This window comes from Gorilla gorilla, chromosome 1, assembly GCF_029281585.2.
Source record: "Gorilla gorilla gorilla isolate KB3781 chromosome 1, NHGRI_mGorGor1-v2.1_pri, whole genome shotgun sequence".
Lineage (NCBI taxonomy): Eukaryota > Metazoa > Chordata > Mammalia > Primates > Hominidae > Gorilla > Gorilla gorilla.
Window position 1 is genome coordinate 139,702,136 of NC_073224.2, and position 12,987 is coordinate 139,715,122.

The window sequence follows — 12,987 nt, forward strand, 5'->3', positions numbered from 1 at the left end:
CTGCTGGAGTGCAGTGGCACAATCACAGCTCACTGCAACCTTGAACTCCTGGGCTCAAGTGATCCTCTGCCTCAGCCTCCCGAGAAGCTGGAACCACAGGTGTGCACCACCACACCTGGCTAATTTTTTTTTATTCTTAGTAGAGATGTGTCTCGCAGTGCTGCCCAGGCTGGTCTTACAGGGATGAGCCACCATGCCTGGCTATTTTGTTTTAAAATAAAACATAAGTTTCAGAACATTCGAAAAAATACTACACAGTATTGTAGAGGGGGAACAAATGACCTAATCCATTGACACATACCTTGTATTTTCTTGGACAAAATTTGGATTATACTCAAATATTTTTATATGTAACAGTTTAGACTAACCTTAGGGGTTTTTAGATAAAGACTATTAAAATTACAGTTATTGAATCAAATGCTTACTAAAACTTTCAAGTTGGCTGGGCGCAGTGTCTCACGACTGTAATCCCAACACTTTAGGAGGCCAAGGCAGGCAGATTGCTTGAGCTCAGGAGTTCAAGACCAGCCTGGGCAACATGGTGAAACACCATCTCTACAAAAAATACAAAAGTTACCTGGGCATGGTGGCACACGCCTATAGTTCCAGCTACTCGGGCGGCTGAGGCAGGAGGGTCACTCGAGCCAAGGACGTTGAGGCTACAGTGAGCTGAGATCACGCCACTGCACTGCAGCCTAGGTGACAAAGAAAGACCCTGTCTCAAAAACAAACAAGGAAAACTTCCAAGTCATAAAAATTAAGGAACTCGTAGCAGTTCTTTTAATTATATTTTTCTTCAGTTGATCTACTCTCTTAACCTGTCCTAACTAAACTAATGAAAATGAAATGTCTCTATATATTTAAACTTTTTTCTTAACTCTCTAGTTCAAGAATTTGATTTTTTTCCCATCAAGACCCCGATGCACTGAGAAGAATAACACAATGCATGTAAAGAACTTTAACAGGGACCAGACAAGGGCAGTGGGGGAGGGAATTCTTTTTAAGAATGATCTTAAGCATTTTTATTTTGCTATCTTTTAAATTCAATACAATGCATGGCCACCACATGTAAGGTATGAAACTTGATTATTAGATCCCAAAAACAAATTATCAAGAACATTTTGGGTACAGTTAGGGAAATCTGAATATGGACAGGAGAGAAATGGTATTAAGTGACAAAAGGGAAAAAGAAAGGGAGAAGGCAGCAGAGAGGGAAAATATAAATGCTATTCAGTGAGACTTGAGCTGTAAAGTAAATGTTCAGGACATCTCTGCCCTTCAGCTGGCCAAGGACACCAAGTAGCAAACTGGCATCTACTGGTCAGTGCGCTTTGAAATCCTCGTTACGTGTTGTTTCCACACAGAGAAATAGCTTACCTGCTTTTTTGTGTTTTGATTCCTAGTATTACTTCTCATGGAAATCTTAAGATCAACATGTCAGTGAGGAAATCACCTAGAATTTAGACATTTTTTTGGAACTTTGGCTGGTCTGTATCATTATTTTGAAAATCTCCTTGATGTTTACAAGCTACCTGACTACTTTATCTTTTATTCTTTAATGATTAGGGTGACCTAGTTCCACATTGCTTGAAGGTAACGTTGGCAGTAATGTGACTAGGTACACGTAGACTTGAAATTAAACTCAGCATAAATAAGAGTTCTCTCTCTCCCTCCTTTTATACCTCTTATTGTTTCAAATTCCCTATCCTTTCTGAGTTAAAAGTGCTAAAATTGCATTCTTTTTCTGTTAAACAGGCTGCTTCCTTGGGATTACTACAGTTTCCTATCCTTAACGCTTCTGTGGATGAAAACTGCCAGAATATAACATATAAGGTTGGCTATGCAGAGTGAAAATGTTATTATTATTAATAGAAGATGGGGCAAATGTGCTTGTAGATTAGAGACTTCTATTGTACCTCAAATAGTGATCTTTTTTAGACTAGAATTAAAGGTATGGGGTAAAACATTAAACTTAAGTCTAATTCATTGTTGTTGTTTTTGTGTTAATAATACTGTTTAGATATGGAGATTCTTAAAACTATTTTTAAGCTTTTTTTTTGTTTTCTGCTTAAAATAATGAAAATACATAGCTGTATGGCAGATTATGTTACCCACTCTACTTACCCTCTCAAAAAGAAGCAGCTCTTTCAAAATTGAATTCCTGGAATTTTAATATTATTATTATTATTATTATTATTATTGGCAGAGTCTCACTCTGTCACCAGTTTGGAATGCAGTGTTGTGATCGTGGCTCACTGCAACCTCAACCTCTCAGGCCCAAGCAATCCTTCTGCCCCAGCCTCCTGTGTAGCTGGGACTATAGGCATGCGCCACTATGCCCAACTAATTTTTAAATTTTTTGTAGAGACGTGGTCTCATTATGTTGCCCAGGCCGGTCTTGAACTTCTGGTCTAAGCAGTCCTCCTGCCTCAGCCTCCCAAAGTGCTGGGATTACAGGCATGAACCACTGTGCCTGGCAAATTCCTGGAATTTTAAGATTAAGAATAATTTAAGTGAGAAAAATAATAAAAGTTTGAATTCAATTTGAGTAAACTCTTCTGTGAGTAGTGAAAGTTTCTTAAGACCGAAAACTCTTTTTGAGATGCCTTTCCTTAAGTTTACTTATCATTAGAAGTGTACAACCAGAGGCTGGGCACGGTGGCTCATGCCTATAATCCCAGCACTTTGGGAGGCTGAGGCGGGTGGATCATGTGAGGTCAGGAGTTTGAGACCAGCCTGGCCAACATGGTGAAACCCTGTCTCTACTAAAAATACAAAAATTAGCCAGCCGTGGTGGCCAGCGCCTATAGTCCCAACTACTCAGGAGGCTGAGGTGGGAGAATTGCTTGAACCCAGGAGGCGGAGGTCACAGTGAGCCAAGGTTGTGTCACTGCACTCCAGCGTGGGCGACAAGAGCAAAACTCCATTTCAAAAAGAGAATTAAAAAAAGAAAAAAAGAAAAGACATGTACAACCAGAAAGTGAGCTTAGATATTCTGGGAGGTCAGCTCCCATACGGTTAATACAGTCAGCTGTATTAATTTTAATTTTAATATCTCCTGATTAAGTATATACTTATTAAAAAAATTTCAGGCAAGAAAATGATGTTGGCCGGGTGTGGTGGCTCCTGCCTGTAATCCCAGCACTTTGGGGGACAGAGGTAGGAGGATGGCTTGAGCCTAGGAATTCAAGACCAGCATGGGCAACAAAGTTAGGAGGCCCCCATCTCTACAGAAAAAAAAAATTAGCCAGGCATGGTGGTGCATGCCTATAGTTTTAGCTGCTTGGGAGGCTGAGGCAGGAGAATCATATGATACCTGGGAGATGGAGGTTGCAGTGAGTTGTGATCATGCCACTGCACTCCAGCCTAGGTGACAAAGTGAAACCCTGCCTTTGTCAAAAAAAAAAGAAAAGAAAAAAGAAAACAAAGATGTTTACCCTCAATTCCATGACCCTAAGATAGCTCACTGTTTATGTTGAGATATACATCTTTCTAGGATTTCATTTTTACATACTTTTTACAAGATATAGAATTATTTATATTTTCTTTAACTTGCTTTTTTCTTTTTTTCTTTTTTTTTTTTTTGATAGAGTCTCGCTCTGTTGCCTATCTAAAGTATTCCCCATAGAGAATATCTATGCTGTGGTGTAATCATCGCCTCACTGCAGCGTCCACCTCCCACCGCAGCCTTCCGAGTAGCTGGGACTATAGGCATGTGCCACCATGCCCAGCTAATTTTTGTACTTTTTTTTTTTTTTGTAGAAATGGGGTCTTGCCATGTTGCCCAGGCTGGTCTCTAACTCCTGGGCTCAAGTGATCCACCCACCTCAGCCTCCCAAAATGCTGGGTTACAGGCATGAGCCACTGTGCCCAGCCTCTTCTTTTTCATTTACTATATTGTAGACATCATTATATGTCAACAAGTATAGCTTTGTTATTTATTTAGCCAGTGACCTATTTATAAACATCATGATTATTTGCAGTTTCTCAAACTTATAAACAGTGTGTACTCAACATCCCTGTGTATCCCTACATACTTCTGCACTTAGTTCCTTAACACAAATTTTTATAAATGTTGGTTCATGTTGTCATACGTTCTCCAGAAAGTCTCTACAGGTTAAGTATCCATTACCTGAAATGCTTGGGACAAGAAGCGTTTTTGGATTTAAGATTTTTTTGGATTATGGAATATTTGCATATACAAAGGAGATATCTTGAGGACAGGACCCAAGTCCAAACATGAAATTCACTTATGTTTCATTTACCCCTCATTCACATAGCCTAAAGGTAATTTTATACAATATTTTTAACATTTTTGTGCATGAAACAAAGTTGGTTTTTTGTTTTTTTTTTTTTTTGGAGACAGAGTCTTGCTCTGTGGCCCAGGCTGGAGTGCAGTGGTGCGATCTCGGCTCACTGCAAGCTCTGCCTCCTGGGTTCATGCCATTCTCCTGCCTCAGCCTCCTGAGTAGCTGGTACTACAGGCGGCTGCCACTATGCCTGGCTAATTTCTTTTTGTATTTTTCGTAGAGACGGGGTTTCACTGTGTTAGCCAGGATGGTCTCGATCTCCTGACCTCGTGATCCACCCGCCTCGGCCTCCCAAAGTGCTGGGATTACAGGTGTGAGCCACTGTGCCCGGCCACAGAGTTTTTTTTTTTCTTTTTTTGGCACAGCGTTTTGCTCTGTCACCCATGCATAATCATAGCTTATTGTAACCTAAAACTCTTGAGGTCAAATGATCCTCCCACCTCAGCCTCCCAAGTAGCTGAGACTACAGGCATGTGCCATAATTTAAAAAAATTTTTTTGTAGCTAATTAAAAAAATTTTTTTTGTAGAGATGGAGTCTTGCTATGTTGCCCAGGCTGGTCTCAAACTCCTGGCCTCAAGCAATCCTTCTGTGTCAGTCTCCCAAAGTGTTGGGATTATAGGCATGAGCCACTATGCCCTGCCAGAACAATGGCTGCATTTTTCTCTTTTTTTTTTTTTAATTGATGGGCTTTGATATGATTAAATATTACAGAATGAGAACTGTTTCAACAACTATGCAGCATAATGTTTAAGGACAAAATATTGAATACACTTTTTATTATATATGTATTTTATCACATAGTAAGGAATGCTGAGGTGCTTAATCCATCCAATAAATTGAAAATAAAATCTTTACATTTCTATATTTGTCAGTATACAGAATTCTGAAGATGGATCTTGACTCAGGGTGATAAATCAGTTTTCAAGGAAATTGGCTACATCACATGACATCATTTCAACCCCAGAAGTTTCAGATGTTGGAGCATTTCAGATTTCAGATATTTGGACTAGGGATGCTCAACCTGTACCAGTTACATTCCCACTAACCATGTTGGGAAATAGCCTATTGCCTACATTCTTATCAATAAAAAATTATCATCTTTTTTTGGACAGAGTCTCACTCTGTCTCCCAGGCTGGAGTGCAGTGGCACAATCTCGGCCCACTGCAACCTCCACCTCCCGGGTTCAAGCGATTCTCGTGCCTCAGCCTCCCGAGTAGCTGGGATCACAGGCCTGTGCCACCACGCTAATTTTTGTATTTTTAGTAAAGATGGGGTTTCACTATGTTGGCCAGGCTGGTCTTGAACTCATGACCTCAGGTAATACAGCCACCTTGGCCTCCCAGAGTGCTGGGATTACAGGCATGAGTCACTGCGCCTGGCCCAAAAAATCTTTTAAAAATTATTTTTAAATTATTTCTTTTAAATCACTACCAATCTGGTAAAAATGAGTTTTGGTAGTGGTTTCTAGGTGGCAGTGAAGGTTGATCCTTTCTTTGCTGTTAGCTTATTCATTAAAAGCCCTACTGTACAATTTTTTATTTTTTAGGCTTCTCATAACATTGGGATAGCAATGGATACTGAGCAGGGTTTGATTGTCCCTAATGTGAAAAATGTTCAGATCTGCTCTATATTTGACATCGCCACTGAACTGAACCGCCTCCAGAAATTGGGCTCTGTGGGTCAGCTCGGCACCACTGATCTTACAGGAGGAACATTTACTCTTTCCAACATTGGATCAGTGAGTAATAATGTTGAAATACATAAACCATTACTTAAGGTTTCTGATCATATGCTTAATTAAAAATAGAAAATGTCACTTGGCATTTGTTCCCTGAAAAATCTTAACTTTTAATACTCTCCTTTTTTTTTTTAAAAAAAATAGATTGGTGGTACCTTTGCCAAACCAGTGATAATGCCACCTGAAGTAGCCATTGGGGCCCTTGGATCAATTAAGGTACATGTATTAGATAACTGAAAAATGGAGTTTAAGCAAATTCAGGGACTAAACACAATGAAGAGTAACCATTTCTAAGGTTTCCCCCTCCTTTTGTAGGTTTTAAGTTTCTGAGTTTATCTTAGAAATTCTATTATTTCTTTTTTTTTTTTTTTTTTAACTCTAAGTTCTGGGATACATGTGCAGAATGTGCAGGTTTGTTACATGAGTATACACATGCCATGGTGGTTTGCTGCACCCATCAACCCGTCATCTACATTAGGTATTTCTCCTAATGATATTCCTCCCCTAGCCCCAGACCCCACGACAGGTCCCCAGTGTGTGGTGTTCCCCACCCTCTGTCCATGTGTTCTCATTTTTCAACTCCCACTTATGAGTGAGAACATGCAGTGTTTGGTTTTCTGGTTTCCAGCTTCATCCATGACCCTGCAAAGGACATGAACTCACTCTTTTTTATGGCTGCATAGTATTCCATGGTGTATATGTGCCACATTTTCTTTATCCAGTCTAACATTGATGGGCATTTGGGTTGGTTCCAAGTCTTTGCTATTGTGAGTAGTGCTGCAATAAACATACATGTGCATGTGTCTTTACAGTAGCATGATTTATAGTCCTTTGGGTATATACTCAGTAATGGGATTGCTGGGTCAAATGGTATTTCTGGTTCTAGATCCTTGAGGAATCGCCACACTGTCTTCCACAATGGTTGAACTCATTTACACTCCCACCAACAGTGTAAAAGCGTTTCTATTTCTCCATATTCTCTCCAGCATCTGTTATTTCCTGCCTTTTTAATGATTGCCATTGTAACTGGCATGGTATCTCATTGTAGTTTTGATTTGCATTTCTCTAATGACCAGTGATCATGGGCTTTTTTTCATATGTTTGTTGGCCATATAAATGTCTTCTTTTGAAAAGTGTCTGTTCATATCCTTCGCCCACTTTATGACAGGTTGTTTGTTTTTTTCTTGTAAATTTGTTTAAGTTCCGTGTAGATTCTGGATGTTAGCCCTTTGTCAGATAGATAGATTGCAAAAATGTTCTCCCATTCTGTAGGTTGCCTGTTCTCTCTGATGATAGTTTCTTTTGCTGTGCAGAAGCTCTTTAGTTTAATTACATCTGATTTGTCAATTTTGGCTTTGTTGCAATTGCTTTTGGTGATTTAGTCATGAAGTCTTTGCCTATGCCTATGTCCTAAATGGTATTGCGTAGGTTTTCTTCTAGGGTTTTTATGGTTTTAGGTCTTACATTTCAGTCTTTAATCCATCTTGAGTTAATTTTTGTATAAGGTGTAAGGAAGGGGTCCAGTTTCAGTTTTCTGCATATGGCTAGCCAGTTGTCCCAACACCATTTATTAAATAGGGAATCCTTTCCACATTGCTTGTTTTTGTCAGGTTTGTCAAAGATCAGATGGGTTGTAGATGTGTGGTGTTATTTCTGAGGCCCCTGTTTGGTTCCATTGGTCTATCTCTCTGTTTTGGTACCAGTACCATGCTGTTTTGGTTACTGTAGCCTTGTAGTATAGTTTGAGGTCAGGTAGCATGATGCCTCCAGCTTCGTTCTTTTTGTTTAGGATTATCTTGGCTATGTGGGCTCTTTTTTGGTTCCATATGAAATTTAAAGTAGTTTTTTCTAATTCTGTGAAGAAAGTCAATGGTAGCTTGATGGGAATAGCATTGAATCTATAAATTACTTTGGGCAGTTTGGCCATTTTCACAATATTGATTCTTCCTATCCATGAGCATGGAATGTTTTTCCATTTGTTTGTGTCCCCTCGTATTTCCTTGAGCAGTGGTTTGTAATTCTCCTTGAAGAGGTCCCTCACATCCCTTGTAAGTTGGATTCCTAGGTATTTTATTCTCTTTATAGCAATTGTGAATGGGAGTTTCCTCATGATTTGGCTCTCTGTTTGTCTGTTATTGGTGTATAGGAATGCTTGTGATTTTTGCACATTGATTTTGTATCCTGAGATTTTGCTGAAGTTGCTTATCAGCTTAAGGAGATTTTGGGCTGAGCTGATGGGGTTTTCTAAATATACAATCATGTCATCTGCAGACAGAGATAATTTGACTTCCTCTCTTCCTATAGAATATGCTTTATTTCTTTCTCTTGCCTGATTGCCCTGGCCAGAACTTCCAATACTATGTTGAATAGGAGTGGTGAGAGAGAGGGCATCCTTGTCTTGTGCCAGTTTTCAAAGGGAATGCTTCCAGCTTTTGCCCATTCAGTATAATATTGGCTGTGGGTTTATCATAAATAGCTCTTATTATTTTGAGATATGTTCCATCAATACCTAGTTTATTGAGTGTTTTTAGCATGAAGGGGTGTTGAATTTTATCCAAGGCCTTTTCTGCATCGAGATAATCATGTGGTTTTTGTCATTGGTTCTGTTCATGTGATGGATTACGTTTATTGATTTGCACATGTTGAACCAGCCTTGCATCCCAGGGATGAAGCCGACTTGATTGTGATGGATAAGCTTTGTAATGTGCTGCTGGATTCGGTTTGCCAGTATTTTATTGAGGATTTTGGCATCGATGTTCATCAGGGATATTGGCCTGAAATTTTCTTTTTGTGTGTGTGTCTCTGCCAGGTTTTGGTATCAGGATGATGCTGACCTCATAAAATGAGTTAGGGAGGATTCCCTTTTTTTCTGTTGTTTGGAATAGTTTCAGAAGGAATGGTACCAGCTCCTCTTTGTACCTCTGGTAGAATTTGGCTGTTAATCTGTCTGGTCCTGGGCTTTGTTTGGTTGGTAGGCTATTAATTACTACCTCAGTTTCAGAACTTGTTATTGGTCTATTCAAGGAGTCGACTTTTTCCTGATTTAGTCTTGGGAGGGTGTATGCGTCCAGCAATTTATCCATTTCTTCTAGATTTTCTAGTTTATATGTGAAGAGGTGTTTATAGTATTCTCTGATGGTAGTTTTTGTATTTCTGTGAGATCGGTGGTGATATCCCCTTTATCATTTTTTGTTGTGTCTATTTGATTCTTCTCTCTTTTCTTCTTTATTAGTCCAGCTAGCAGTCCATCAATTTTGTTAATCTTTTCAAAAAACCGGCTCCTGGATTCATTGATTTTTTTGAAGGTTTTTTTTTGTGTCTCTATCTCCTTCAGTTCTGCTCTGATCTTGTTTATTTCTTGTCTTCTGCTAGCTTTGGAACGTGTTTGCTCTTGCTTCTCTAGTTCTTTTAACTGTGATGTTAGGGTGTTGATTTTAGATCTTTCCTGCTTTCTTCTGTGGGCATTTATTTCTGTGGGAAATTTATAGTGCTATAAATTTCCCTCTACACATACTTTAGCTGTGTTCCAGAGATTCTGGTACGTTGTGTCTTTGTTCTCATTGGTTTCAAAGAACATCTTTATTTCTGCCTTCATTTCATTGTTTACCCAGCAGTCATTCAAGAGGAAGTTATTTAGTTTCCATGTAGTTGTGTGGTTTTGAGTGAGTTTCTTAACCCTGAGTTCTAATTTGATTGCACTGTGGTCTGAGAGACTGCTTGTTATTGTTTCCATTCTTTTGCATTTGCTGAGGAGAGTTTTACTTCCAATTGTGTGTTCGATTTTAGAATTAGTGCTATGTGGTGCTGAGAAGAATGTATATTCTGTGGATTTGGGGTGGAGAGTTCTGTCGATGTCTATTAGGTCTGCTTGGTCCAGAGCTGAGTTCAAGTCCTGAAGATGCTTGTTAATTTTCTGTCTCATTGTTCTGTCTAATGTTGACAGTGGGGTGTTAAAGTCTCCCATTATTATTGTGTGGAAATCTAAGTCTCTTTGCCGGTCTCTAAGAACTTGCTTTATGAATCTGGATGCTCCTGTATTGGGTGCATATATATTTAGGATAGTTAGCTATTCTTGTTGCATTGATCCCTTTACCATTATGTAATGCCCATGTCTTTTTTTTTATCTTTGTTGGTTTAAAGTCTGTTTTATCAGAGACTAGGATTGCAACCCCTGCTTTTTCTTTTTTTTTTTTGCTTTCCACTTGCTTAGTAAATCTTCCTCCATCCCTTTATTTTGAGCCTACGTGTGTCTTTGCACATGAGATGGGTCTCCTGAATACAGCACATTGATGGGTCTTGACTCTTTATCCAGTTTGCCAATCTGTGTCTTTTAATTGAGGCATTTAGCCCATTTACATTTGAAGTTAATATTGTTATATGCAAATTTGATCCTGTCATTATGATGATAGCTGGTTATTTTGCCTGTTAGTTGATGCAGTTTCTTCATAGTGTCGATCGTCTTTACATTTTGGGTTGCTTTTGCAGTGGCTGCTACCAGTTGTTCCTTTCCATGTTTAGTGCTTCCTTCAGGAGCTCTTGTAGGGCAGGCCTGGTGGTGACAAAATCTGTCAGCATTTGCTTGTCTGTAAAGGATTTTATTTCTCCTCCACTTATGAAGCTTAGTTTAGCTGGATATGAAATTCTGGGTTGAAAATTATTTTCTTTAAGAGTGTTGAATATTGGCCCCCACACTCTTCTGGCTTGTAGAGTTTCTGCCGAGAGATCCACTGTTAGTCTGATGGGCTTCCCTTTGTGGGTAACCCGACCTTTGTCTCTGGTTGCCCTTAACATTTTTTTCCTTCATTTCAACCTTGGTGAATCTGACAATTATGGGTCTTGGGGTTGCTCTTCTCGAGGAGTATCTTTGTGGTGTTTTCTGTATTTCCTGAATTTGAATGTTGGCCTATCTTGCTAGTTCGGGGAAGTTTTCCTGAATAGTATCCTGAAGTGTGTTTTCCAACTTGCTTCCATTCTCCCTGTCATTTTCAGGTACACCAATCAAACGTAGTTTTGGTCTTTTTCACAGTCTCATATTTCTTGAGGCTTTGTTCGTTCCTTCTCATTCTTTTTTCTCTAATCTTGTCTTCATGCTTTATTTCATAAAGTTGATCTTCAATCTCTGATATCCTTTCTTCCGCTTGATCGATTCAACTATTGATACTTGTGTATGCTTCACGAAGTTTTCATGCTGTGTTTTTCACCTCCATCAGGTCATTTATGTTCTTCTCTAAACTGGTTATTCTAGTTAGCAATTCCTCTAACCTTTTATCAAGGTTCCTAGCTTCCTTGCATTGGGTTAGAACATGCTCCTTTAGCTCGGAGGAGTTTGTTATTACCTGAAGCCTACTTATGTCAGTTCATCAAACTCATTCTCTGTCCAGTTTTGTTCCCTTGCTGGCAAGGAGTTGTGATCCTTTGGAGGAGAAGAGGCATCCTGGTTTTTGGCATTTTCAGCCTTTTTATGCTGGTTTTTCATCATCTTTATGGATTTATCTACCTTTGATCTTTGCTGTTGGTGACCTTTGGATGGAGTTTTTGCATGGTCGTCCTTTTTGTTGATGTTGATACTATTCCTTTCTGTTTGTTAGTTTTCCTTCTAACAGTCAGGCCCCTCTTCTGCAGGTCTGCTGGAGTTTGCTGGGGGTCCACTCCAGACCCTGTTTGGCTGGGTATCACCAGTGGAGGCTGTAGAACAGCAAAGATTGCTGCCTGCTTCTTCCTCTGGAAGCTTCGTCCCAGAGGGGCACCTGCCAGATGCCAGCGAGAGCTCTCCTGTATGAGGTGTCTGTCATTCCCTGCTGGGAGGTGTCTCCCCGTCAGGAGGCATAGGGGTCAGGGACCCACTTGAGGAGGCAGTCTGTCCCTTAGCAGAGCTCAAGCGCTATGCTGGGAGATCCACTGCTCTTTTCAGAGCCGGCAGGCAGGAAGGTTTAATTCTGCTGAAGCTGCGCCCACAGCCACCCCTTCCCCCAGGTGCTCTGTCCCAGGGAGATGGGAGTTTTATCTATAAGCCCCTGACTGGTGCTGCTGCCTTTCTTTCAGAGATGCCTGCCCAGAGAGGAGGAATCTAGAGAGGCAGTCCGGATACAGTGGCTTTGCTGAGCTGCAGTGGGCTCCGCCCAGTTCAAACTTCCCTGTGGCTTTATTTACACTGTGAGGGGAAGACCGCCTACTCAAGCCTCAGTAATGGCTGACACCCCTCCCCCCACCAACCCCCAGCATCCCAGGTCGACTTCAGACTGCTGTGCTGGCAGCGAGAATTTCAAGCCAGTGGATCTTAGCTTGCTGGGCTCCGTGGGGTTGGAATCCACTGAGCAAGACCACTTGGCTCCTTGGCTTCAGCCTCCTTTCCAGGGGAGTGTACAGTTCTGTCTCACTGGTGTTCCAGGCATCACTGGGGTATGCAAAAAAAAAAAAAAACTGCAGCTAGCTTGGTGTCTGCCCAAACGGCCTCCCAGTTTTGTGCTTGAAACTCAGGGCCCTTGTGGAGTAGGCATCCGAGGGAATATCCTGGTCTCTCGGATGCAAAGACCACGGGAAAAGCATAGTATCTGGGCTGGATAGCACCATCCCTCACAGCACGGTCTCTCATGGCTTCCCTTGGCTAGGGGAGGGAGTTCCCTGACCCCTTGCGCCTCCCAGGTGAGGTGACGCCCCATCCTGCTTCTGCTGGCCCTCCATGGGCTGCACCCACTGTCTAACCAGTCCCAATGAGATGAACCAGGTACCTCAGTTGGAAATGCAGAAATCACCTGCCTTCTGCCTTGGTCTCACTGGGAGCTGCAGACCGGAGCTGTTCCTGTTCTGCCATCTTGCCTGGGAATCCAAAAACCTATTATTTCTTCCTAAGAGCTAGGCCTGCACTTCTGGTGGCTGCCTCTGTGTGTAATAAATGGTGGCGATCTGGGTTGTTTCTGTATGGATCAACCATTGTGG

At 40.9% G+C, this 12,987-nt stretch overlaps 1 protein-coding gene across 8 annotated transcripts in view; it reads left to right on the forward strand.

The window, feature by feature from the left end:
- DBT (dihydrolipoamide branched chain transacylase E2) overlaps positions 1-12,987 on the forward strand; it is a 69,220-nt gene that overhangs the window by 37,428 nt on the left and 18,805 nt on the right. For 6 of the 8 annotated variants that reach the window (XM_019035544.3, XM_063696647.1, XM_055352903.2 and 3 more), the window contains 3 exons: positions 1,756-1,833; positions 5,860-6,051; positions 6,196-6,267. In XM_019035544.3, the coding sequence (XP_018891089.1) occupies positions 1,756-1,833; positions 5,860-6,051; positions 6,196-6,267 (342 nt within the window). The remainder of the gene's footprint in view (positions 1-1,755; positions 1,834-5,859; positions 6,052-6,195; positions 6,268-12,987) is intronic. The other 2 variants (XM_063696653.1, XM_063696632.1) reach the window with 1 other exon arrangement.